At 47.1% G+C, this 27,705-nt stretch overlaps 1 protein-coding gene and 1 non-coding gene across 7 annotated transcripts in view; both read left to right on the top strand.

Annotated features, from left to right (window-relative positions):
- Positions 1 to 396: 396 nt before the first annotated feature.
- The window catches only part of RNF24 (ring finger protein 24), a 68,236-nt gene continuing 40,927 nt past the window's right edge, over positions 397 to 27,705 (top strand). Inside the window, exons 1-2 of one of the 6 annotated variants that reach the window (XM_035103054.2) lie at positions 403 to 504; positions 8,920 to 9,013. Coding sequence is in view for 1 of the 6 variants with exons in the window: in XM_035103050.2 (XP_034958941.1) it covers positions 20,262 to 20,293 (32 nt within the window). In the remaining 5 variants the exon portion in view is untranslated. Of the gene's footprint in view, positions 505 to 1,404; positions 20,294 to 27,705 lie in introns of those variants that run through there. The other 5 variants (XM_035103052.2, XM_035103049.2, XM_035103053.2 and 2 more) reach the window with 5 other exon arrangements.
- Positions 17,635 to 17,709, top strand: TRNAI-GAU (transfer RNA isoleucine (anticodon GAU)). Its single transcript has one exon. It is a non-coding gene; the product is annotated as a tRNA-Ile (tRNA).

The following is a 27,705-nucleotide window of genomic DNA, read 5'->3' as shown; positions in this document are numbered from 1 at the left end:
AAGGAATTTTTTTATTTTGCTTCAACTCAGACCAACAAGGCTACCTACCTGTAACTAGAATGCTGCACCACTGTGAGACTAATAATTTGCTGTTTGCATTGTTTTATGCTATTCTTAATATCTGTAGTTATGTTTTTTATTATCATTTATTACAATTACGTATATTATATTAGCTGTGATTAAGAATATTATATATATTATATTGAGTTCTCACTGTCTCCCTGCGTCAAGCCAAATTGCGCCTGCGCACTACGGAGCGGGAAGCTGCGCCACGGGGCGCTTTTTCCTTGCCCTTCGACGGGCAAAGTCTATGGGCGGGGCCTGAAAAACGGGGCGGGGCGGGGCGGGGGGTGAAGGGAGACGCGCGCGGGGCGGAGTGTTGCAGCATCCGGGTCCCTTTCCCGCTGTTGTGTGCCTGCGTTCCATCCCGCCTGGCATTGAGCGGCGCCTGTGCCTGTGAAGCGGCTGCCAACGTTCGGAGCAGAGCAGACTCATCTCCTCTGGGTGAGTAGCTAGTCCTGCGTGTGCATTGCGCCCCCCCATTCACCCCTCTTCTCCATTCAGGCTGGGGTGGGGTGTGTGGGTCGGGATCGTTTCCAGCCTGCCATGCAAAAATGAGGTGTCTGGGTCTTTCTCCTTAAGGTCTCCAGCCTTCCATGCAAAAAATGGGCTTTTGCAGCTTTCAGCATCTCGTGCAATAAAAAAATAAAAAAATGGGGGTTCTCTTAGGTATTTCTCTCTGCCCCTGCCTGGCTGCTAGGCTGCACAGGGGCACGGCAGTCCTGTCTGTGACTTACAACAAAGAGAGGGAAGGTGCGCGTTGGGAGGAGGGTTGCTATCTGCGCTGTCTTTCTGCTTCCCAGTGGCAGCATCTATAGGGGATTATTGGGGTCGAGGGGAGAGACTAGGAAGGGAGGAGGTGGGGGGCACCCGCCTGTCCTTTCTCTCTCCCCTCTTTAGCCCCAGTTCCCCAAGGAAAAGAGCATCCGTCTGGGATGCGTTTGGCTCCGGCCACTGGATGGGAGAGAGGTGGGTGGTCTGTCCTTGTGGGTCTCTGTGGGGCGTCCGAGTGGGGTGGCGTTTCTCCAGAGAGGCGGGGCGGTCCTCTCTGCACGCTCCCTGCTCAGCTTTGTCTTCTTATGGGGGCTGAGATGGGCCGGAGGGCTCTGTGAAGATGGCCTTCCCTAGGGGCGATGAGGAGGGGGTAGATGGGTCTTGGGGTACGTCGGGGATCCCCTCTATAGGGCCGTGAGAAGATGCGACGGGGCAGTCTGTAGGGTAGTGCATATGTCGCTGTAGAGCCGTGGGGAAGGAATCTTGTCTCATCTGTGGGGCTGTGAGATGTAGGGAAGACATTTGTCTGGGGCGGGCGGGTATCTGGAACTTGGGGGGTGGGGTGGGATAGGGGGCCCTGACCTCATATGCTCCCTGAAACTGCGCTCTTTTCATTCTTTGTATGGGGCTAAGGTGGGGGGCATAGCTAGACTTGGAGGAGTCCATTCCCAGGGCTTCTGTGGGGCTGAGGAGGCATATCTCCTCCAGAGCAGCTGTGGGGCTTGCCATCCCCCTCCAGAAACAGGACAGCCATTCTGCACAACCCTGTAGTGGCATCCCTTCTGCGGAAGCATGTGATGCTGGCGTTCTCCAGGTGATGTCTGGGTTGTTCCTGGGAACTGGGAGGTGGCCGTCCCTGTGGGTTCCTTTCCTGTCAGGTTGTGGGGTGTGTTATTCCCTAAGGGGTTATTTGACACGTGCGCGGCAGTTCGAGGCTGCTGTGGGGTGTTGTTCTGTGGAGCCGAGAAAGCCTTGCCAGGTGCGTTTGGAAATAATGTGGCATCCCTTAGGGGAGATTCCAACAGCGTCGTTGTGGTGGATATATATATTAATGTCCGTCCCGAAAGGGCTGTGGGGGAAAGGCCAGGTCTCCAAGGCACTGCCCCAGTTTCTAATTCAGTTGTTGCTGTTTTGTTTGGCTGGCCTCACAAGGTTGCAATGCCCAGTCTCTCTGCTAGTCTGTATTGAGCTGGGATATGCCAAATAGCATGGGCACCACTGAGTGGCTGCGTGGATCCCATCTCCCCCCCCTCCCGGATCTGGGATGGGTCTTCCTCTGTGCTGAGCACAGGCCCACATATCTGTGGATGTGCTTGCACTTTTAGCTGTTTCCAGCTCCTCTTTTAAATGCGAACCACCCAGCCTCCCGTCTTTCAAAAGTTGACAGGAGGAGAAACAGGAGGGCGAGTTCCCTGGCTTGTTTAAAGGCAGAGATCAGACAAGATTATGAGAGCGTCTTTTATATGTCTGGAGAGGAAGTTGCAGCGATTCTCAGCGACTCCCCTCCTTTGCAAAATAGCCTTTGATTATAGAGTGAGCCAGCAAAGCACAGGAAATTCCTAACGCTGAGTAGGAGAGAGTCTGAAAGCACAGTGCTTAGGTTGTGGCGAGTAGCGGGCGGGCAGAAGTGGGGGGGGGAGTAAGCACCAGAAAGCAGAGATTGCCAAAGTGGTGCTCTCCAGATGTTTGCATGGTTAAACGCCAAGGGTGGCAGGGAATCCACATCTGCAGGGCTCAGCCAGCGTTGGAAATTTACCCCCGGGTGTTTGCAGAGCAGCTGGTTTTGATAGCTTGAGGAGCCAATGCAGTTCTCTGGCCCCCTGATGCTGGGCCTCCACCACTCCCTTTTGCAAATATCACAGGAGATGCCAAAGATTTCCTGTGTGCATGTGTGTGTATTTCTAAAGAAACTTTGGCAATGCATTTCGATTGCATATTGCTTCTCTCCTCCGGCCTTCCCCTTTTCATCTGTAGTTCCTGATCGCGCCTGCAACGTGCTTAGCAACACGGAAAGCTGGCTTAGTGGCTCTGCTTGCTTGCAGGACTCCTTCGAAATGCAGTGTTTGCTTCCCCTGCTGTCTTCTTATCCTTGTTTTGAGTGTCTGCGATTCCCACAGACTCCCCCTTTTTGCTAAGTTGCCTGTGTGCCTCTGCACTTCTGCAAGTTCTCTTCTCCTCTCTTGAAGTACAGTAGGTGTACATTGCTGGAAATATCCAGCTTTTTAAGAAATAACGTCATTCTAACAACAACAAAACAGGCTTGTGGTTTTCTCTGGGGGAGCTGTGCAAAAACGCTCAGTGTTACAGCCTGAGACCTCTCTTCCTTTTCCTCTTTGATGACAGCTGTCTTCTCTGCATGTAGCCACACGGTGTTAATTTGAGACTAGATGTTTTGGTGAAATTAAACATTAATACATAGTACGTGGAGTAGATGTGTAGCTGTTTTAACAGAGCGGTGAGTTAATTTTCAAACACCAGTCAGACTCTGGGGCGGTTTTTTGTTTTTATAACGGTTTGTGTGAATCGTTGGTTGTTTTTGTGGTAGACTTCTGTGGAACTGAGAGGTTCTGGAGAGCTGGTGTGGCATAGGGGCTAAGAGGCTGAGCTGATGCTTCTCTCCTCTCTGCCGTGAACTTACTTGGTGGTCTTAAGAGAGCCGTGCTCTCTCTGCCTCAGTCTCCCCCATCTGGAAAATGGGAGACAATATTTTTGTACAGTACACTGCTCTGTGACTCAAAGGTGGAAGGTGGTTTACAAATAGTCATATAAATAAATAATGCTAGCTTACCTGACAGGGATGGTGAAGCATCACAACTAGATGATGCATGTGAAATCCATTGAACACCTTGAACACACTCTACAGATGTTAGACATTATCACGAACATGGTTGTTCTGATCTAAAGGAAACTTGGATTGTTGAAAAAGGTAAGGCTGTAGAGAAGCAAAGAGTTCCACGTGCTTGGCTCTACAAATGGATTTAAACAGAGCTATTTGCTTAATATTTGCATTGGGAACCAGAAGACCACATCAGTGCAGCAAAATACTGGAATGTCTCAAGACAAATTGGGAGGAACAGCTTGCATTTTAAGTTCTGCCAGATTAGAGAGTCCGGATATCGTTGGTTAGAGTGTGGTGCTGATAATGCCAAGGTTGCAGGTTCGATCCCCGCATGGGACAGCTGCTTATTCCTGCTTTGCAAGGGGGGTTAGACTAGATGGCCCTCAGGGTCCCTTCCAGTTCTACGATTCACTCTGACCCTTGGCATAGAAGAACCGGGGTCGAAGATCTAACAGCCTTTCACATGGGGCTCATCCTCCCACGACACAACAGAATCAGGAGTGAGACCTTTCCTGTGTAATTGGAACATTAATTGCTCTGTTGGGTTGCCTTTTCCACCTGCGGGCTTTGTAAGAACATCCAAACGACTTTCTTTGCGCCAATGTGCCGTCCACATGGCAGGTGGCAAAGCATGTGGTTTGGGGGAATGCAGCAGTGATTGTGTACAGAACTCCTGTCTGGAGTTGTGCATGGCTTTTCACTGCAGGTACCACTTTGGTTATTTGCCTAAGATCCGGAAGCCCAGCCGCTGCTCAAGCGATGCTTGATGTCCATATCTGGCCTTGGAAAGGGATATTCTTCCAGGTCACATTTGTGCAGCTCTGTCCCTACGGCAATGGTTGCACGTCCAATGTCTCTCCCGCTTGCATTTATTTCCCTGCCAGACACAGCAGCTGACAGGCTCTTTCCTGGGCCTCTTCTGCTCTTGGCACTCTGCAGTCTGCATGACGATGGCTAATAAATTAGGAATGTTCGGTTGCGGGGAATCCTCCCTCGGAGTTGAAGGCTACGAAAGCCGAGCTTGCCTTCCTTTTCAGCCGTCTGATTACTGGACATGTGTTTAATTTCAGCTGCTATAATCTACACAAACAGAAGATCACATGGCAGAAGTGTTCCTGGACTGTGGGAGTGTGGGAGCATTCTGTTCCATTAAAATACATATATACTCCCTGCACATAGAAAACTAAGTGTCAGGGAGAAGCGTTCTAGCCTAGCCTTCTGCCTGGCATGCTGTGAATGAGGATAGGGGAGCCATTCAGACATACAGTAAATACATTTCCCCCTGACCTGCAGCCTGCAGTGTAAAGATGGGTTAGATTCCAGGTCGTTGGAGGTCCAGGGCTGATTAGAAATGGCTCTAGCTTGGGTGCTTTTAGAGCAGGCATGTCAAACTTGCGGCCCTCCAGATGTTTTGGCCTACAACTCCCATGATCCCTAGCTAGCAGGACCAGTGGTTGGGGAAGATGGGAATTGTAGTCCAAAACATCTGGAGGGCCGCAAGTTTGACATGCCTGTTTTAGAGGGTATATGGAAATGACTCTGTTCTGCTGCAGCCTTTGGTTCATGAATTCAAAGGGCTACAACTATTCCCTCCCAACCAGCGTTCGAAATTCACCAGGAGCCAGGCGCATTTTGCACCTGACTATCGCCCACTTGTGACCAAGTGAAGATTCCTGGTCCACCATCTGGAGGCGCATGCCTGGGGATCCTTGGATCTTGACCGTTTTCATGCACTAGCAACACACCCTGTAGAATTCTGTCTGTGATGTTTTATCTGCACAATCAGAATGGATTTCAGGAACCAAAAGATCATATTGAAAAGTACAACTTCTGAGCCTCCTGGTTGAAGAATGGCAAGTGGACATTCCGTTTTGGTGACTGTAACCCTGGTTTAAGGAGCCATTGAGCACCTAGCTTATATATCTGAGTTTCTAACACTATGCCCTCAATGCACACACTTTGCATTACTATGCTTTGTACTAGCGTCTAGATCTAGAAGAAATAGGTAGCCTCCATTCTGTCCCCTAAGGAGTGGTGGGGAGGGGAGCCGGTGTTCTTCCAGAAGTTGCTGGATTGTAGCTCCCATCAGCATGGTTGGTGATAAGGGATAATGGGAGCTGTAGCGCAACAACATCTGGAACACTGCATGTCCCCCACCCACGGTCCTAAAGGATGCAACACAGTGTCTTGGCCCTTTGGACCTTCAGGGAGCCATGGGAAATTCCACTCATCCCTTTCATGGACCACGCCATTGCTGCTTTAGGCTTAATGTGAATACCATCACGACTTGCTCTTTTTCTGCGACATGACTGAAGCAAACAAAGGCTTCCCTGCCGTTGTACAAGTGATTCCTTGACAACTTGCATCACCGGTTCAAACGTGTATTAAAGATTAACTAAGGCTGCAAGCATCCTTGCACAACTGAAAGCAAAGTTCTAAAACGTGCTCCGAGACCTTGTTTTGGAATGCAAGAGGTGTTCGGTGTCTCGTTTCCTTTGTGTATACAAGAATTTGCTACCCCTTTGCTGTGAGTGATATATATATTGCGTATTCGGACGCCGACTCAGCTCTGTGAAAACCCCAACACACCTGGGTTATGGAAATCTTAGACTGTGCACCTTAGCCCACGAACGTGGTAATTTTCATTGGCCTCTGTGTGGCTTGCTTCCAAGGAAATGTGCTGGGGAAGAACTGTAACTCAGTACTAGGAAGCATGCAGAAATTCCAGTGTTCAATCTCACGCGAAACCCTAGAGCTGCTGGCTGTTAGTGAAGACAAAACTAAGTTGGATGGCTGCAGTGGTCTGATTCTTCATAAGGCATCATCCTTTGCTGGAGTAGGCACAAACTCCACTGGCCATGTCTCCTAGCGCTGCTTTAACAATCTCAAAAGTGCCAAAGAAATTTCTTCTTTCTAGTATTGCAGTGGAATTGGCACACATGCCAGCATGCAAGTAACCATAGGTGTTTTTTAAAAGCAAATATGGCATGGGCAACTCGCCATAACGGATATGGTGCCACGGAGATTTCTACAGTGGTACCTTGGTTTACAGACTTAATCCATTCCAGAAGTCTGTTCTTAAACCAAAGCGTTCTTAAACCAAGGCGTGCTTTCCCATAGCAGCAGGGGACTCAATTTACACTCAACTTGTTCTGCTTCCAAGGCAAAGTTCACAAACCAATACACCTACTTCCGGGTTTGCAGCGTTCTTAATCCAAGTTGTTCATAAACCAAGCTGTTCTTAAACCAAGGTACCACTGTACTTAAATAAAGCACAATTTTCCATTGTTGTCCTCCTCTCGGAAGCAATTGCACTTGCTGTTTGTCATCGCATCTTGAGAACTGGTCCTCTCACCTGGCATTGGGCACATACAAAGGTGCGTTCCATCAAGTCAATGACTCTGCAGGATTTCAGAAAGTGGTCTCTCTCCCAGCCCTTACCCAGAGACGACGGGGATTGAACCTGAGACCTTCGGCTTGCAAGGCAGGAGGTCTTCCACTGAGCTACGGCCCTTCCCAGGCAATCCTGGACTAGACAGATCACTCATTTGATTCCCTATATGGCAGCTTCCCCCATGTGCATTATTAATTTTATTTTTGTGCAAAATGCACCTGCTGCTTAACCGACAAAATATCTCCAAGCAGTTTGCATAAAATGCTGTGAAACAGATATTTAAAACAGCGGAGCAGGTGGACTTTAAAAACAAATAAAATTGTAAAAATAAAATTTCAAAATGAAGATAAAATGATTAGATTTTTTTTAAAAAAATGTCCATAAATAATATTTAAGTTGCTTAAACAACAACAGTAAAAAGCTTTTGGCAGGCATCGAACAGAACAGAGAAGGCATCTGCCTAATATTAATATATTGATACTAATAAGGTAATATAATTGTAAACATGATGGGAGAGGGAAAAGGAGCAGATGGTTCCCTGGTTTTTACTTCCTTTTGCCAAACCTGTTCTGGCAGGAAAGTTGACACGTGGCCATTGTGTGTTGATTTATCTGCAGTGCTTTCTTAAAAAGCTCCTCCACGTGGCTTCTGTAACTCTTTCAAGTACTGGTCCGTTGATCCATCACTTCCATCCATTCCCTTGTATCTCAGATTGCTTGCAGGACTTTGGGATCAATTCCGGAACTGGCGCTTAGATGGCTTCTTTTGCTGCTTCCTCTCCTCGCTCACGCAGTCACAACCCTTATGAAGAGACGTCATAATACATGTCTGATTTTACACCAGCAAAGGTCACGCTTTGGTTTAGTGGCGGGGTGAAGTTGCCTGAGGTTTGCCTCGCATTTGACACCTTGCTCTGTCCACATTCTTTGTGTGTTTTGGATTATGTTGGTGGCTCGGGCGCAAATCAGCAGATCGGGTTAACATTTGCTGTGCGCTGATGTAACACCAGGCAGCGAAGTCACAGGTGGGCCAGTGCCCCATCTAATCCAGCGCCCTGTTCTCGCAGTGGCCAGCTTGTAGGGAACCAGCAAGCACGACCTCAGCCCTCTCCCATCCTACAATCTCCCAGTGTCTGATAGCTAGATAGGTTTCTTGTACAGTGATACCTTGGTTCTCAAACTTAATCCGTTCCAGAAGTCCGTTCCAAAACCAAGGCGCGCCTTCCCATAGCAAGTAATGCAAAATGGATTAATCCGTTCCAGACTTTTAAAAACAGCCATTATTAACATGAATTTTACTCTCTAACAAGACCATTGATCCATAAGATGAAAGCAATAAACAATGTACTGCAGTCACACAATCAATCCGTTGGTAGCTGAACTGGGTTCCACACAGTCACAGTCACACACAAAAAACCCCAAAAAGAGCTGCAAAAATGAAAACGCAAAATAAATAGCAAAACCAGACAGACCTCAGTGTAACACTCAAAACGGAGCACATTCGGCTTCTGGAAAAAGTTTGCAAACCAGAACACTTATTTCCGGGTTTGCAGTGTTTGGGTTCCAAGTTGTTTGAGTACCAAGGTACCACTGTATTACCGGTATTAGACGTTGGTGACTGGCAGCTGTTAGCCGTCACAAAGACCCCGTCTGCTTGTGCGCAGACTGGAGGGAAAGTTTGTGAGCATTGGCAACAAACTATTGTCTCGCAGCTTAAGGGTGGGGCCTTTCAGATCATTCAGACTTTGGCTCCCACCGTCTTGACCACTGGCCATGCTGGGTGTGGCCGATGGGAGTTTGGAGACCAACAATGTTTAAGGGTGTTATGGGAATCTTTATTGTTTTTCCTGTAGCGGAGTAACATGGCTGCCCATGTGGAAATTAGGGTCTTCGATGGAAGGAGGTGGAAGTTTCCTGTTGCGTTTGTGCAAATGGTCGCCTTAGTAGGTAAGCACTGTACTGTATGTTTACCTGCTTTTGACTTCTCAGCTTGTTGTTAACATCCGTCTGTCTCGGGAGACAATGCAGGAGTGCGTCTTTGGGGGTGAAGTCTTTTATGTATATATAAAACAATTTATTGTTTCCCCAAAAACAACAATGTAAAAAAGGGGGAAACCATAACCAAATTAAACCATAAATTTTGCTCGACTTCCCTCCACTCCCCCTCTTGGTTCCATTATAATATACTTGTTTATACACATCCATAAAACCTTATATACTTAACAATCCAATTTTAAAACCTTCTTCATCTTGGCTGGTCTTGGCCTGGAATTCAGTCTCGTATATCGGAACAAAGTCTTTCGTTCAAACAGTCCATCAAGTCCTGTACATCTCAATATCATAACTTCAATTTTTTTAACAACAATCATTTCCCACAATTTCTTAAAATCTTTATATGTTTTTACCTTTGGGGGTGAAGTCAAACGGTTGGAACTTGCAGAGCCTGCTGTGGCTGCAGAGAGGCATGTTTCGTTGCAGCTGGGGCAGAAGAAGGCGTCCGGTTATGCTGCTGCAGATACACCGTGACGTTTCTTCTCTCTATGCTCCTCCAAGTGCTCGTTCCTTCTCTGGTCACTGCTGTGGATGCCTGACCTGACTATCTGCCTCCTGGCACTGCGGTCATTTGCAATGGGTTGATGTTGCCAGACTTCACATCCCGTTTGTAGACATCTTTGTAACGCAGAGCTGGTGCCTGAAGCCAGCTCCCCATATCCTTGGGAATCCTGACATCTTCCATTCTGTGTGCATGACCAAGCCAGCATAGATGTTGCTGAGATGGGAATGCGGACGTCCAGGGAATGCGGGTTTGGAAGAGCATGGCTTAGTTTGAGACTGTCCTGCCATGTGCAAGTTGGAAATAAACAGTCAAACCTCGGTTCCCAAATGCCTCCGTTTTGAAACATTTCGGCTCCCGAAAACCTGGAAGCAAGTGTTCCTGTTTTTGAACGTTTTTCAGAAGCCGAACATCCAACGCAGCTTCCATTTGAGGGCAGGAAGCTCCTGCAGCCAGTTGGAAGCCGCGTCTCAGTTGTCGAACCTTTCGGAAGCCGAATGGGCTTCCGGAACGGATTATGTTTGACAACCGCGGTTTGACTGCATCCTGAAAACACCATTTCTCTCCAGTATTCTTTTCTCAGTGGGAAATGGACTCAGCTTACGTACAAAGCTGTATTTGCAACTTCCTCATGATCGGAGGAGTGTGAAGTGCAGGGATCAAAAGCAGCCTCATTGCCAGTCCTTTCGAATGGAAGTCCTTTTGCTGGAGGACTTTCCAGGTGTGCTTCCAGCTGCTCCTTGTCCTCAGCATCTGCGGATCCCATGTGAAAGGTACATATTGGAAGGGAAGTGGCGCATTGATTCACGCAGTCCATTGATCTGCTTCCCACTCTTGGCAAAGTATTGACAGCAGTAAATGGAACTCGTATCCGGTTGGAGGGTATATTAAAAGTAGGTACATGATAAAATTCACACAAATGAACCAGCTTGGCTTTATCTCTCTTCTTTGTTGACAAAAAGATTCTGCAGCAGGTGCTGTTGTTATAAAAGCCATACTGTCATATATAAAAGTTAACCCTTTCTCTTCAGCGACGCAGAGGAAGGAGAGCGCACTTTATAGAAAATCAGCTGCTTGGCAGAATGTGCACAGAAATCTTGAAAGAGAAGTTGGAAGGCAATGTTGGCCTAAACCTCAGGGGAGAGGGTTTAGAAATGTTATTTTATTGAGTTTTGAACAATCTAAACGGTACAATAAAGAGTAACAATGGTAGCAAAGCAATTGCAGCTCTCTTGCAATTTGTTCCATAAACTAAGATGTACATTGCGAAGACAGAAACAAGGAGTGGAAACGAAGATGGTCTCAGATTAGTTCATCAAATCTCCCTGCATGTAAAAGCTGAAGGTTTGCTAGCTACAGATGAAGCACTGATAAATAGAAACCATGCAGTTAAAAACATATCAGGTTTAGCCTGGCCGTTGGCTAATCTGAAAGGTTCATTTTTCTAGTTACATAATGCCTTAAGGCAGTGGTTCTCAAACTTTTCAGTCTTGGCCTTTAGCCCTTGCCCACACTATCAGAATCAAAATGTGCTTGCACCACATCAAAGTTTTTGTTGATAAGAAATATGTCAGAAAACCAAAAGAAGCAACTTCTAGCCGTGCTTGGTTTCTAACATGGAACACAACTGCTTTGTGATATGATCATGGGGCAGCCCGGAAGGCAACCCTGTTTAGGGAAGTTTTTAATGACTTGACGTTTTAATGTATTTTTAATCTTTTGTTGGAAGCCACCCAGAGTGGTTGGGGAAACCCAGCCGGATGGGCGGGGGTATAAATAATAAATTATTATTATTATTAATTATTATGGTACAAAACAATGCAGCTAAAAAAAGAACATGACTTACTCCCAAAATATAATTATAAATGAGCCTCTTACATACGTACCTTAGGTATGTATAGAAAACACAGTGAGAGGTGTGAGCTTGCTTTTGCCAGGTAACCTCTGTATTGGGTCTAATTAGATCAATAATTAGGACCCAGGTGGCGCTGTGGGTTAAAGCCTAGGGCTTGCTGATCAGAAGGTCGGCGGTTCGAATCCCTGTGACGGGGTGAGCTCCCGTTGCTTGGTCCCAGCTTCTGCCAACCTAGCAGTTCGAAAGCACGTCAAAATGCAAGTAGATAAATAGGAACCGCTACAGCAGGAAGGTAAACGGCATGTCCGTGCGCTGCTCTGGTTTGCCAGAAGCGGCTTTGTCATGCTGGCCACATGACCTGGAAGCTATACGCCGGCTCCCTCGGCCAATAATGTGAGATGAGCGCGCAACCCCAGAGTCGGTCACGACTGGACCTAATGGTCAGGGGTCCCTTTACCTTTACCTTTACCTAGATCAATATAGGTCAAATTAGACTTATGCTAGGTCTAATTTGAGACAAACAAAATCTGCTCATTTCTGATCTTTCATGTTTGTCGGAATTGAAAATCCCTGTTCCCAACAATATTGTCCTTGGTATCCTTTGATGCTCTTGCTCTCATTTTGAAAAGGTGCCTACCCATATAATGCAAATAAATAAATAAAAATATTTTGTTACTACACTGAAATGTCTAAATGTCTCTTTGATTGACCTTGAATCTTCCTGCCACGCTTGCCATCCTCTCCTGCCCCACCAGTGTGGCGTGCCACACCCTTGGAGAACCACTGGATTACAGCAAGGGGTAGAGATCCTATGGCCATACAAATGTTGTGGGACTGCAACTACCATCACCCCTGCCCAAGGCTGAGGGGAGTTGGTAATCCAACAACAACTAGAGCAGGGCCAAATTTGGTTATCCAGCTGTTTTTGGACTACAACTCCCACCATCCCTAGCTAGCAGGACCAGTGTTCAGGGATGATGGGAACTGTAGTCCAAAACAGCTGGAGACCCAAGTTTGGGAAATGCTGACCTAGAGAGTCACAGGTTCCCCACCCCTGTCTTATAAAGAATAGGCTCAAACTCTGGCCTCTTGTGACTCAGCTACGCATGCAGAGAGTCCCGGGTTCAAATCCCAGCATCTCCAGGCAGGGCTGGGAGAGATCCTGCTCCGAGCTATACAGACCATTGTTCTGGCTTTGTATAAGGCGGATTCCTAGGCTCCCAGCGCTGCTACCGGTATGTCGGCTTGAGCTTCTGTGATGTCATGGAATGTTCACCAATATCCCAGATGAAAGGGAACAGCGCCAGCCACAGAAATCTTAAAAGCAGACACAAATGAAATGGGCAAGACCTAGAGATGGAAGATGGGCCGGTGGCTGTAAAGTGAGGACAGTGGCAGAGGTGCTGGTGGTCGGGGAATCAAGTAGGAAGAGGATCGAGTAGATGCTAAGGGACCCGGGGGGGGGGGATTTCGCTGAAACAGGGCCTGGGAACAAGAAGGCATCTCTGCGATGTGAAGAGCAACAAAGATGCTTCTGGGTGGGAGGCAGAGATCTTTTGGACTGGAGAGCCCCAGGTTTAAAGAAGCACAGCAAATTACGTTTCACATACAGTGGTGCCTCACTATACGAATTTAATTCGTTCCACGGGTCTTTTCTTATAACGAAAAATTCGTCTAGCGAATCCCATAGGAATGCATTGAATTTTTTTTGAATTTTTTTTGCCCATAGCAACGCATTAATTGAATTTCAATGCATTCCTATGGGAAACCGCGATTCGCTAGACGAATTTTTCGTAAAACCTTTCGTTAAGCGGAAATTTCGTTAAGCAGGGCATTCGTTAAGCGAGGCACCACTGTATTAATATAATGTCCGTGAAATCTTATGCCACAAGAAACTGGTTAGTGTTTAAGATGCAACAAGGCTCTCTTGTTTATATTAATAACAGTTCTTCGAAGTGCTAGGCCAGGCCTTTGGCTGTGGGTCGCTGGTTATCTAACATGTGGGAGTTCATCTCGGGACAAGGAATCCAACAGAATGGATCTCTGCGCCTGGCCAGAATCAGCTGAAATAAATCCAAGGAAAGCCCCCTAAGCTCCCTCAAACAGCGTTCAAGAGTCAGACTTGCACCAGTGCTCTCCGGGGGCTGAGATAGGTGCCGTGGGTGGGGGTTATGGCAGACAACTTCACTCAAAAGAGTTTGCAAAACTGTGTCTGAGTGAGTGAAATCTTGATGGATCCAATCTGGGAACCTGCCCCTCTAACCAGCTACGGTCCCTTTGGTTGCAAAGGCGATGAGGGTGGGTATCTTGGTTTCCAATACCGTGAGCAAATCCACCTCTAATTATCCCTGCGAGTAAACATAAAATATAAACGAAGCAGGTGTGGTTGCTGCTTGGAACACACAGCTGGGATCTGGGATAGATGACCGGTCTGTTTTTTGCCAGGTAAGTCATGGACGCAAATGGCCCAACTGCTGTGAAATTGCCCGGCCTCTCTCTGCTAACAACAGAAGCATCTCGGAGGGACCTCACCTTGTAGTTGGCGGCTTGGCGCACACCTTGGACACAATGCATGTTCAGACCTTGAGATCTTGGGTAAAAATCCCACTTTCTGAAACTTTGGGGTGCCCTTACCTGAGTAGATGGGACTGGTTTGATGGGCCAAAGTCTAAGCCATTTCCCAGAATGTCTAATCCTCTTTTAAAGCCATCTTGGTTGGTGAGCCTGGCTGCCTTCCGCAGGAGCAAGTCCCATAGTTTGGCTGTATGAATAAGTCATTTCTTTTCTTTGTACTAGATCTTAATGGGATCTCCACCAGTTCTAGTGTTATGAGAGGGGGGGGGAGTTTTTGGAGAGCCTCTGCACACTTTTGGGAGGAAGTGTTTTGGAGGAAGTCTTTTGCCTCTCCTGAATCTTCAGCTTCATTGGACGTCCATGAGTTCCAGTTTTATGGAAGAAGGGGAAGACCCTATTCTCTAGCTGCCTTCTCCACATAACTAGTGCACTGAATTCTATTTTCTGCTCTTATGTACATAATAAGTTATGCGGGTGATAAAGACCGCATTATCTGTTGGCGAAGGTTTTAGAAACTGCCGCGCATTTCATTGAGGCCTAGTGTGTCAACAAACCCTTCTCCGGTTCCAAGATTTCGCAGCTTGCTCTCCGACATAAGTAAATTCTGTTTTATCTTGCCTCCCATTCTTTCTACTCGATGCCATGATAATAATAATAATAATAATAATAATAATAATAATAATAATAATAATAATAAAAACCATTCATTGTTCTATTTATGGCTGAGCCGTGCCTGTGCTTATTGGCCAGCCTCCAAAGGAGTTTCTTCCAGGTGTGCCCAGTCGAATTCTTGGCTCTAAATTTCCCCCTTTCTGAAGCGGTAGACGCCCAACCCTTATCACAAACCGCTTATGGGACTCCCTCAAATTTCAAATGTCACTTGCCATCTGGCACGGGCACCTCCTTTTCAAAGAACTGCAATCCCGGCCTCCCTTGGATGTGGTTCATCAGATCTAGTTCATGGTACAGTCGTACCTTGGGTCCTCAACGCCCTGAACTCTGATGTTTTGGCTCCCGCACACCGCAAACCCGGAAGTGATTGTTCTGGTTTGCAAACCTTCTTTTGGAACCCGAATGTCCAATGGGGCTTCCTGCTGCAATTTGGCTTTCGAACGTTTTGGAAATCGAACAGACTTTTGGAACAGATTCCGTTCGACTTCCAAGGTACGACTGTATAGAGAAGCTCCCTTAGCTTCAGCCTTGTGGCCAACCTGGTGCTTTCTTGATGTTTGGGACTGCAACTCTCATTAGCCATGGCAGGCACAGTTTTGTTGGCTTGGGCTGGTGAGAATTGGAGTCCCAAAATACCTGGAGGGCAGCAGGTCGCATGAGGCTGATCTACTGTTATGGACTGGCTGGATGCAGAAGAATGGTGGTGGTGGGGACCCCCCCCCCAACAGAAAAAGGCTCAGAGCCCAGGGATTGGTGGTGGGATGACGATGAGTGGTCAGAGGGAGAAGAGGGAGCAGACTGGGAAGAGAAGGTGTCAGAAGAGGCAACAGGGTTTAGTGAGCAGGCAGAGGCTGTGCCAGACAGCAGTCCAGAAATAGCGACAGAAGCAGAGGCTGGAGAGGAGGCAGGGAGTCAAGAGGCAGAGATGAGTCAGGCTGCTGAAGATGAAGCCAGGGACTCTCCTCCTGCTGCTGCGACCAGCTTCCCTCCCCCTGGTGTCCCAGGACACAGAGAGGAATGAAGAGGGCAGAGCAAAGAGAGACAAGACATCATCTTCTGAGCAGATGAGAGGAGGCTTTAGCCTAGTTGCCACTGAGGTGGCCAGCCTGTGCTTGGGCTGTACCCACTCAGGCTGCAGTTAGGAGCTTGCATGTTGGACTTCTCTGCCATATAAGCAAAAACATTGCATGCAGAAAAGTAGCACATCATGGAGAAAGAGCCCTGACAGGCACTCTTTCTATGTGCATGGAATGTGTATGAAGATGCAACCAACTGTGTGAGCCTATACTGCGCTTTTGAATAGTACTACATAGAAGGAGGTTAACAAACCTGAGGGAGAAGGAAATATGGGGAAGGGAACTGGCAGAGGCGAGGAAATCTTGCATCAGTTCGGAAACAGGCAACGTAATCTTTGTCTGCTTGCCTCTAGTCATGTATCTTAATGCTTAAATGTGGAGTTGGAAACTGGGTCAGTCGTGTCTAATGGTCATTACGGCCTCTAAAATATCCGGCACAGCAGCTTCCTTTGTTAAAAATAGGATGGACTGTGGCTTAGCGGAATGTACATGTAGAATGTGCATTCCACGTTCTGCAGGTGACATGTCCTGGGTTCAATTCCTGGCATCTCCTGCTACCTGATCCTTCTGGCAGGCGATGCCAAACACCTGTGTCCCAAGGCTGTGGGGATCGGCTGACAGTCAGACTAGGCCAGTATCCTCTAGGTCAGTGGTTCCCAACTAAGTACTGCAGACCACCCATTTTTCAAAAGCCAAGCCATGGGGCCCCTACTTTGGAAAATGTTGATATCTATGGTAGAGGACCCCCTGGGTGGGTTATGTCCACCAATTGGGACCACTGCTCTAGATGTTGTCGACTAGCTCCCATCACCCCCGGCCACTGGTCACGCTGCCTGAGGCTGACGGAAATTATAGTTCATTAGCATCTTGGAGGGAGGGTGCCATTTTTGTTACTCCTGGCATAGGTTGCATTGGGTTGGAATGATGGGACAATGGCTTGGCTTGTCAGCTTCCTGTGGTCCTAAGGCATTTTGGTGTTACCTAAACAGCCTCTAAAGGAGCGTCTCCAACCCCATTGTTCAGCCCAGACACCGAGGTCCTCCTCTGAGCGCCTTCTGGCGGTTTCCTCACTGCAAGAAGTGAAGTTACAGGGAACCAGGGGAGGGCCTTCTCGGTAGTGGCACCCGCCCTGTGGAATACCCCCCCCCATCAGATTTCAAGGAAATGAATAACTATCTGACTTTTAGAGGACAACTGCAGGCAGCCCTGTATAGAGAAGGTTTTAATGTTTGATGTTTTATTATGTTTTTGTATATGCTGGAAGCTGCCCAGAGTGGCTGGGGCAACCCAGTCAGATGGACAAAGTATTATTATTATTATTATTATTATTATTATTATTATTATTATTATTATTAATTTTGCCCCCCCCAGTTTTGTAGAAGAGTTGTGGTTGGGCTCTGCTTAAGTTTCCCCCAGGCTGGCCCGTGCAGAGCTTGTCTGAGGCCAGAGATGGGAGTGTTGTTGCAATAAAATTGTAAACTCAAACAGAAAAGCAGCCGTTCGGGTTACATAAGAGGGCAAGGGAGCTCGGTTAAACCAGTTTATTTTGCAACATCTCCACTGCAATATCCTTTACATAGCTGTTTATACACGAGAAGCTCAAAAGTTAGCAATCAACCGTACCTGGTGACCTGCTCCGACAGACTCACAGTCCTTGAGACATGCCACATCAGCAGCAGCCCCTAATCTGGATTAATTTCATTTATTATCTATCATCATCATCTTTTATTATTATTAATTAGCTTTTCGTTCACACAAATCGCAGAGCAGCTCACAAACTACAATCACATAATAGAGCATCACAAATGCAACATAAATCACGTGGAATAATAAACAAGCCATCAGTAGCTCAGTTGGTTAGAGCGTGGGGCTGATAATGCCAAGGTTGCAGGTTCAATTCCTGTATGGGGCAGTCGCATATTCCTGCATTGCAGATTTTCAGGGTTCCTTCCAACTCTACAATTCTGATTCAGAAAACAAAACCACTATTTACAAAACTACTATAATCACAAGCTGAAGAGCACAGTTGCAGCGGAAGCTCATATTGCTAGATTCACAAAGTACTGCATCATTCATAATATGCAAAGCAATATTAGCAATGTTAGGAAGCCAGCAACCAAAAATAAACCAAGCATTGCCGAAATCGTACACTCAGTCTTCCCACTCCCATGACTCATAATCTTACACCAGTTCATTAAAAGACACATGCGTCTAAACGCTCGTGGCAGCAGCTCCATTCTGAAGGTTTCTCAGGCTGGAGGGCGGGTGGGAAAAGCCATTGCCTGGTCTGACACTACACACTAATATGCAGTAACATGGCTGCAGATTTTTTACCATCAAAGCCTTGTAGTGCATACAGACACTTAGACAGGCAGGGCGTTCTGCCCATCAGGTGGGAGGCAGGGGGCAATCTTGGCACAACATCATAAGTCTAGCAGGCCCCTGGCGGGGACCCCCAGCCAACTTAGCTCTCCAAAGTCTGGGGCAAGTGTACCTGAAGGAGCGTCTCCACCTCCATCATTCTGCCCGGACACTGAGGTCCAGTGCCAAGGGCCTTCTGGCGGTTCCCTCGTTGCGAGAAGCCAAGTTACAGGGAACCAGGCAGAGGGCCTTCTCGGTAGTGGCACCCACCCTGTGGAATGCCCTCCCATCAGATGTCAAAGAGAAAAACAGCTACCAGACTTTTAGGAGATATCTTAAGTGAGCCCTGTTTAGGGAAGCTTTTAATGTTTAATAGATTATTGTATTTTAATGTTTCTGTTGTAAGCCGCCCAGAGTGGCTGGGGAAGCCCAGCCAGATGGGTGGGGTATAAATAATAAATTATTATTATTATTATTATTATTACTGCCCCCACAGGCATCTGTTTGGTCACCGTAAGAGCAGGATGCTGGACTTGAAGCTGCAGACGTTATTTCTCCCATAAAAATGACAAAACGAGAACAGCAAGGATTGGGTGGCAAACCCAGTCCTCGCTTATCCATTTGCTACCTACCCTGGGCAGGTTACGGAGATGAGGAGTAAGCAATTGCCAATATTTTCATTGCTTGCAAGCGACCTTTGTTCGGATGGTGGTATTTGTTTTATTTATAAGTGATTGTTCCGGTTTGCAAACGTTCTTTTGGAACCCGAACGTCCAACGAGGCTTTCGTGGCTTCTGATTCCTGCAGCCAATCAGAAGCCGCAATTTGGTTTTCGAACGTTTTGGAAGTCAAACGGACTTCCGGAACAGATTCCGTTCGACTTCCACGGTACAACTGTACTGCAGTTTCATTTTAAAAAATCAAATCATTTTACAACAGCTATAATTGCACAAATGCACACACACACACACCAATTTAATATTGCAGATCACCAGCTAACTGAAATTTTTATTGATTGCATAAGCCTAAAAGGTTTTCAGAAAATGTGCACAGGTTAATAATAGAATGTCCTGCTGTATATTATGCCCCTAAATCCCAGTTTCTGGAAACTGCAGGAGGGGAGAGTGCTGGTTGGCCACTGCAGGATGTTGGAGCAGGTGGACCGCTTGCCTGATCCAGCAAGTCTCTCTTCCTATATTTTAGAGGGCGCTTTGCTGAAATCTCTGTTGGGGGATCATTGCACTGGGCAAGAGTGCTTCATGTCACTGTCAAATGAGCCTCACCAGCTTGGGGAGCACAGACAACCAGCGGCGATCCTACAGGAGGTCTTGGGGATTAAGCTAGGATAGAAAAAGTAAAGGTAAAGGACCCCTGGCAGTTAAGTCCAGTCCAAGACGACTCGGGGGTTGTGGCGCTCATCCTCTTTACAGGCCAAGGGAGCCGGCGTTTGTCCGCACAGGCAGTTTTTCCAGGTCATGTGGCCACCATGACTAAGCCGCTTCTGGTGCAACAGAACACCGAAACCAGTGAACGGAAATGCCGTTTAGCTTCCCGCTGGAGCGGTAACTATTTATCTACTTGCACTTTTGGCTGTGCTTTTGAACTGCTAGGTTGGCAGAAGCTGGGACAGAGAGATGGGAGCTCACCCCGTCGTGGGGATTCAAACCGCCGACCTTCTGATCGGCAAGCCCAAGAGACTCAGTGGTTTAGACCACAGCGCCACCCGCATCCCTATAGAAAGGTTAGGTGGTCCCTAAGGCAGCTGGACCTAAGGGCCTCGAGCCTGGCTCTGTACCCAACTTGGTATATATTTCCTGATTGATCAGAGGCTGATGGAAGACACACTGAATCCTGTGTCTGTTTAGACAGCGATGACCCTGGTTTGAAGCAGATGTGCTTGTCAGTCAACAGCCCCTTCTTGCTCCGTCAGGGCTCTTGCACTCTGTATTAATTTCCAGCCTCGTTGCAGCTGCCCGTCCTTTTGCGGCCAGTGGGATTCGGGGTTAGTGGCGCTCTCGTTCTTTCGACGCTTCTGTTGTTTTGCGCTTTGTCTTTGAGCCGTCGTTCTGTTTTTATTTATTTTATTTTCGAAACGCTGTCTCAATGTCCTCCTCCATTAAGATGTCCAGCTTGCTGTAAGTCAGATCTCTAACCAAAGGCAGGGAGGGCCAACGGAAGACATTGAAGGAATTGTGTTTGGGGGTCAAGAGGGTGAGGGAGGCCGACCCGGGGGTCCACCAGTTCCTAATTCTGATAAAACCAAAGCTTGGTTGGGTGTCTGGATTTGAAGCGGTCGACTTTAAAAACGCAGGCTCTGCCAGGTTTATTATAACTGCAAACATGTTTGGTTTTTTCGTACAAAAAGGGGGGGTGCGTGTTTATGGGTCAGGTTTAACTTGGCGGTGTTACTGACTTTCTTACAGAGGTGAATGCTTGAAATGTTGTTCTCTTTATAACTGCATTTCCACTTGTACCTATTCATTTAGAAAGCGCAGTGCCTGCCTTCTTATATAGATATATAGATAAAATATATGTTTCAGGTGCTTTTTTGTACCATATCCAGTGCTAGCCTTTTCCTGCTACTGTACTTGAATTTAATTTGGCTGACTCAGTATTGCGTATCTTGAGATCGGGATCGCCAGTCATCACTGGTGTGAGCCGAAATATTTAAAAAATTGGACTAGGTGTGGGTAAAAAAAAAAAGCAGGTTTAAAATGAAATCTGGATTTATTTAGCTAAGTCACACTAAGAACTGAGCTCTTGAAATCAGTGACTTAAAGGATCTACTCAGAGTATGAGTTATTTGGATACAGCCAAATATGCAAACACATTAAAAGTCTACACTTATGCCTTCTTAAGGTATATAAAACAAATTGAATTTAAACTCTTAGAGATTTTTTTAAAAGGAAGAGAAAACTAGTCTGCTAACCCTCTTAATGGAGTGCTTTCCATTTTATAGGTATTTCTGAATTCTAGGTTGATTTCCCCCCATTTATCTCCAGGAGGGTTCTGTTGCCAAATCTGCAACAAGAGATGTGTTGAGCTGGCTCGATCTGCACATCATGAAGCCCTAGGTTGCGTAACAGAAAGCTGGTGTATCTGTTTTCATCTGACACTATCCTCTTGCAAGTGGAGGGTAGTGAGGTTATAAAAATTGCAGGGTTTTCGTGTTTGCTGGATCTGGCAATGGTTTTTTGGCGAACCCTTGCAAAAGACTGCCCTCCGCCCCTGTTGATGATGTAATTTTGGCCGGGGTATCCCTGACTATCAATGGGAGAGCTTAATTCTCCTTTTCACGAGAACCTCCCTGCTGCACACTTCCATAAATAATATGCAAATCAAAGTGAAACAATCTTCTGAAATATCACGCTTCTCTGAATTTTGCAAAAATAATAATAATTTATTCAGCTGGCAAACGTGTGTATAAGGAGGAAGCCTACATATAAATTAGTAAAACAAAAACAAAACAACGCATGGAATTCATTATGCCAGGAGAGATTGCTTGGGGAAAATGTGTGTCGTAGGCAAAATTGCATACAAAAGCATATAAATTTGAGGAAAAGCACACCAAACTCCAGACTTTTTAAAGAATAAAATACAAATCTTAAAGAAATGGCAGGAATGTGGTGACTGAGTATGATAGCAAAGGGGAAGAAACTGAAACAGAGATTTATCCACCCACCCCTATCCCCGACCTATAGACTGTGGCCTTGGCTTGCGAGTGTTCAGGTTTTGAGCTAACTGTTTACTTTAGCTCTGGAGCCTGTGTTCTTGCGTTGGTGTGTCACCTGGCCAACTGGGACTATTGCTCCCATGGCACCTGGTTTGCGTGGGTGCTTTTCGGCTCGTGAAAGGCAGCTTCTGAAATCACCACATCCACCTACAGTTGGAAGTTCGACAGTGTGCAAGTCTGTAAGTGTTGGAGAAGCGAAACCGATTGTTCTAGCTGGGATTCTTGCGTATAAAAGTTTTGACTTGTCGATTGCACGTGGCTCAGGCTGGTTATGTAATTCGGTAAGATGCAACGAGAAAGTAAGTGGATGCCATTGTGTTGCAATGGCGTCTTTGTTTATGTTTGATTTGGTCACACATCTCATTATTATTACTGTGTTTCTTTCCATGGGGTGGGTGCCGAGTTTGGCAGAACTACTGTGTGCAAATGGAATTTAGCTGGTGCTTGTCTTAGGGGAAAAAGCCAACAGTGAATACTGTTTTGCAACAGCATAATCTGGGTGCATTTTGGACACTCACGCTTCTGTGTCAAGGGGTTCCCCTTTCTGCTTCACCCTTCTTACTTATTTGGTGCCATCAGATGCCAAGGAAATAAATGACTATCTGACTTTTACCCAGCCAGATGGGTGGGGTATAAATAATTTTTAAAATATTATTAAATTATTATTACGAACACTAGACCAAGATTGAGGTGCCTGAATTTCCTGTCCCACAGAGCTTGCAGTCTAAATGTTTGATGCTGGACTGGTTAGAAACTCAGATATATAAGCTAGGTGCCAAGTGGTTCCTTAAACCAAGGTTGCAGCCGCCCAAACGGAATGTAGAGTTGCGATTTTTGGGCAAGACGGATCTCAAGCCTTCTTTTTCAAATGATGGACTTACTGTGATTGATTCTCAGTTAAACATCTGGCTACTTCAGATGACAACCTTGAGCCGGGTTAAGAGCTTTGAGGACTTGAAGAAAAGTCACTTGAACCAGGGACAGTCTACATATATATTGGCCCGTTCCGACCTCTTTTTCTTAATGGTGACACAGATCATTCATAACATAAGAATATTCATCACAACTGTGAGCAGGGCAGTGGGGCAATTGTCGTAGATGAGCTACAACAATTAACTATACCATTGTTGTCTCCTCCTGCTCAGGCTGCACAGAAAAAGCAATTTGGCTCCAGAAATTCATTCTGATTGTGCAGATAAAATATAACGGATAGAATTTTACAGGATGGGGTGTTAGTGTGTGAAAACAGTCTCGATCCCAGGATCCCCAGATCGTGGAGATGTCAGGCACCCTCCTGGCACCCACCCATCTTCTTCACTTTGTCGAAAGTGATCGAAAGCCAGGTGTAGCTTGGTGCCCGGCTAATTTCAAACACTGGAAGTGTGGGTTGGTAAGGGACATACAACTATTGCTGACTTTATTGTAGCACTTTTCAAAAAAATGCATGGTTTTTTTTCCCACCCAGTCATCCAGAGCCACACTAAACTCTCCTGATTTTTGAAGCCAAAACTGTTTTTGGCTGAGGTCCTTCTGAGCTGGAACTGAATGAATACTTCTATATTGAATCTTTGTGGTTGGCCTAGAACCTCCTATCGAGACTTGCAAACTTGGGGATGAATTCAAGTGAAGATTGGAGCAAAACTCTGTAAAGCGATTCAAGTGCAGTGGTAGTTAAATTGCACGGCAGAACTTGGTGCTTTGATGATGGCAGCTCCTCGGAGCCGCAGTGTTGCACCTGCAAAGCACGGTTGCAATTTGTTTGTTTCGGTACTCCTGCTCCACTCATGTGTAACGGTACTGAGAGAGAAATCTGGACGCATGCAGACAAGGCTCTTTCAAGGCTCTTTTTGGAATTAACTGCTGAGAGAGATAACTTGGAAGTGGGAAAGTGCTTGCTATGAGCTGTTTTCCGTGAACGCCCTAAGTCTTTTATCTATCCTCTTGTGCTTTATGTCTTGATGGCTTATAAAGCAGCTGTTCCCAAAACATCTGATAGCTGAAGCACAATCCTCTGCCACCACTGGCTGGATGAAAACATCACTCCTTGCAGCCAAAAGTTGTTTTATTTTTAAAGTGTGTAACTCTTGGCCTGCCCTTGGATGAGAGCATCCTCTGTCTTAGGAAAGAAGTATGCAGCTGCCCAGTCTTAGTCTCCGATGAATGGCAGCGGCTGTCCAAAGCCTCAGGCAGAGAACTCTTTCCAACATCGGCCACCAGGTCTCTTTTAACTGGGGGTGTCGGGGAACGAACCTGGAGCTCTCAGCATGCCACATCCATGCTGTTCCACAGAACTGCGGTGCCTCCAGATTTCCGCACGAATCACTGATGTGGATATCCCTGCTGCTTAGAACAAGGCAAACCCAGGGCAGGAACTCATGCAGAGATGCACCAGCCAGTCTCTTCTGTGTGCATTCAATTCAGTGTGTGTGTCCCTGGTACCTGTAGAAGGCATTAAGGCGAGTTGAAGATCAAGCTAGGGAGCGGGAGACTGGAGCTGTGGAAGAAATTCCCCATGCAGTGGGCAGAGTTTGTAAAAACCCTAGGCTAGCCGCATCATTAAAAGTCCCTTCTCAGAATGAAGGGTGCTCGGGGAAGACAGCCCAGCAGAGCTTCCCAGGGTGTTTGTATTGCTGCCACCTTTGAATGATTTCTGAATTCCCTGGATCTGATGGCACGACGGCTACCTGGGACCTCCACCGTCAGAAAGAATGCCAGGCACTGGAGAACACCTGTGGCAGAGAGCTGTTTCCTTCATGCCTTGCTCGGGGGCTTCCCAACAGCATCTCTTTGCCCACGGTGCGAAGCAGGATACTTTGTTTACGGGGTACTTGGGTCTGATGCAGCAGGGCCCTTCTTAAGCCCTGCTGAGCTTGCGGATCTGCGAGTGAAGCAAAAACCCGTTTTCGTTGGGGCTGAAAACCCTGAATCATTTAATTGCGACTCTCTCCTGCCTCTTCTCCCATACCACTCGAGACAGCATGCATGGAAGATCTTGGGTGGCCTCCCACCCAGGCACTGACCAAGATCCCAGACCTGGGTGCCTTCGGGCTGTAGACTTGCAACCGGATCGTCAAGGAATGCCGAGTCCCTGCTGTATTGCCAGGCGCCAAGGACGTTCTGCTGGCATGTTTTCTCCTAAGAACTCTCCTCTGTGACGCTGGTGAGGTTCTCAAGCTACCCCATACTATGGCAGGAATTCACCTTGGGCGCATGCTTGCGCATCTCCTCTTCTTCCCCTGCCTTCCTCATTTATTTAAACCAGGCAGCTGCATGAGGGTCCCAGAAGCTATATTCCAGTGTGTGTTTGTTGCATGCCAGTAATTTCAAAACAGTGCAGTAGGTCATTCACTGCCCTAACTGCTGCTTGGGTCTTGGGTCGCATCTGATTTCCTCAAAATAAGCAGTCGCAGCGTCTGTGCGTTGCCTGAGGTCTACACACACATTTCACAATGATCTTTTGTCCACAACATCTCCTGTTCCATATACAGTGGTACCTTGGTTGTCGAACGGCTTGGCTTCCAAACAAATTGGCTCCTGAACGCCGCAAACCTGGAAGTGAGTGTTCTGGTTTGTGAACATTTTTCGGAAGCCGAACATCTCACGTGGCTTCTGCGGCTTCCAATTGAGTGCAAGAAGCTCCTGCAGCCAATTAGAAGCCGCATCTTGGTTTTCGAATGGTTCCAGGAGTCGAACGGACTCCCGGAATGGATTAAGTTTGAGAACCAAGGTACCAGTGTATAAACATCCAGACAGAGATTATTGCAGCCTCCCACAGACTACTGCAGCCCCCCCCCAGGTGCAAAGTTAAGCGAGAAGCCTGTCTGAAATTTCCCTGCGAGTCAGTACATACAGCGCAGCAAGTTAGTATTAAGACCACTTCGTATGTTCCTGTTGTCTCCAGCCACCAGTAGGGACTGGTGGACACTGGAGTCCAACGTCCCCTGGAAGGAGCCCTGCAGGGTGACGACAGGATAATTCTTTAGCTGTGGATTGTTACGCAGTAGGATCCTTTTGGCGCAGTTGATCATGGGAACATTTGTGTGTGGCAGGCTAGCAGGGTGTGTGTGTTGTTTTGCTTTTTGGCTGCAAAGTCCTCTTTTTTTTAAAAAAATAAAATGCTGGCAGAAGAATGAAGGCCTCTAATTCCTTATAATGAGATCAAGGGCTTAATGGCTTAAAATGCTTAGAAAATTGCGGAGATTATCATAGTCCCCTCGCCCCCTCCCTTGTCAAATATGACAGTGCAGTAGTGCCCATGCAGAAAAAAAGCCCGCCGTGCAAATTCTGCTCGCTGGCGGTCAGCCGGTTCCCCCACCCTCAACCGGTGAGCGGAAAATAGCAAATTGTAATGGTACCTTCCACCTATTCAGTTGTACGCTGCGGAAGGATGCGAAGCCCTCCGGTGCCGTGAATGTGAATCCTGCCCAGGGTTTTGCTTTGGAAAGGGTTTGGAAGCCAGGCTGTGTGGTAAACCCTCCATTCTTCCTGGATGCAACATGGGCTGCAAGCTGCAAACTCTTCTCTTTTGCAACTTCACAGGAAGCAAGCATATGTTGTCACTGAATTGCGCAAATGGAGCACAGGCTCTTTAAGGGAAGGACAGAGAGTTGCAAGCCTTAAAGAAGGGGGGGCGCACTTTTGTTTGCTTGTAAAGTTTACATGTCGTATTGCTGCCACCTCCAGACACTCACGCAGGACCATAGAATCATAGAGTTGGAAGAGATCACAAGGGCCATCCAGTCCAACCCCTTGCCAAGCAGGAAACCTTCACTGCCCTCACTGGTTCTGATTTAAAAGAGAGGTAGAGCTTTTGCTGCTCCCATTTCATGCCTATCTGGGTTCTTGGAAACCAGGGGAAGAGGAGAGCTTGTCGTGCCAGGATGGAGAGACAGCTGTGCCTCTTCACCACCTTTGGCCTCCCCCATGCCCCTCTCCTGCTTTGGCTTCTGCCTCTGCTTTTGGAGTTATTAGCAAAAACATTATCTCCCCAATTTGGCTGAGCATCAGCCCTAAGGAGCAGAGCGGCTCATTCCCAGTGGTCTTCCTCCATGAAAATCAGTTGCCGAGACTGAAATTCCAGACACCTGCTCACAGCCATCCCCTCCTCGCCAGGGTTTCCCCCCAAGCAATCGGAGACCACGCCTGCATGCAGACAACCTCTCCTCTGCCCTTTTCATGTCTCTGCTGGGTCTGGGAGAGAAGTGGGGAAGGGAGTTAGTTGCAGCAGGATGGGGGGGCACCACTCCTCTGCATCCAACAAGTCCATTACATCCCATCTCACACACACACACACACCCAGCCAGCATGACAAGCAGTCACAGATTAAGGAAGTTGTAGCTCCAAACGATCTGGAGGGTGCCATGTTGAACCATCCCTGGCATAGCCAGTGCAGAAATAGTTGGGCCATTGGTCTGCTATGGAGTAAGACAACTTCCTGTGTTTACCACTGATCTCACCTGGCGCCCTTGAAATGTTTTGCGTTGTAATTCCCACCAGCCAGCAGGAGTTGTAGCCAGAAACATCTCCAGGATGGCAAAGGCTGCCCTGATGCCCAGAGCTGCCTAGGGCGTGAACGTGTAAAAGCAAAGATTATTGTGGAGATTGTGTCTACTCTCCTAAACTTCCCCATCAAAATGCAGAATCTTGCTGGCTAGTGAATGGGGGTGGGGTTTTTTCAAACCTGCCTGTCTTGTTTGATTTTTATTCTGAGTGTCATGATCTTGGCTCTGACTGTGCAGATAGGTGTTTCTCATTGGCAGAGGAAGCAAAAGCATTCCTGCTGCCCAGGATTTTCTAGGCATGTGGTGTGTGAGG

The sequence above is a fragment of the Zootoca vivipara genome, chromosome 9 (genome assembly GCF_963506605.1).
Source record: "Zootoca vivipara chromosome 9, rZooViv1.1, whole genome shotgun sequence".
NCBI lineage: Eukaryota > Metazoa > Chordata > Lepidosauria > Squamata > Lacertidae > Zootoca > Zootoca vivipara.
The sequence above is the reverse complement of the archived record's forward strand: the minus strand, read 5'-3'. Positions and strand labels throughout refer to the sequence as shown.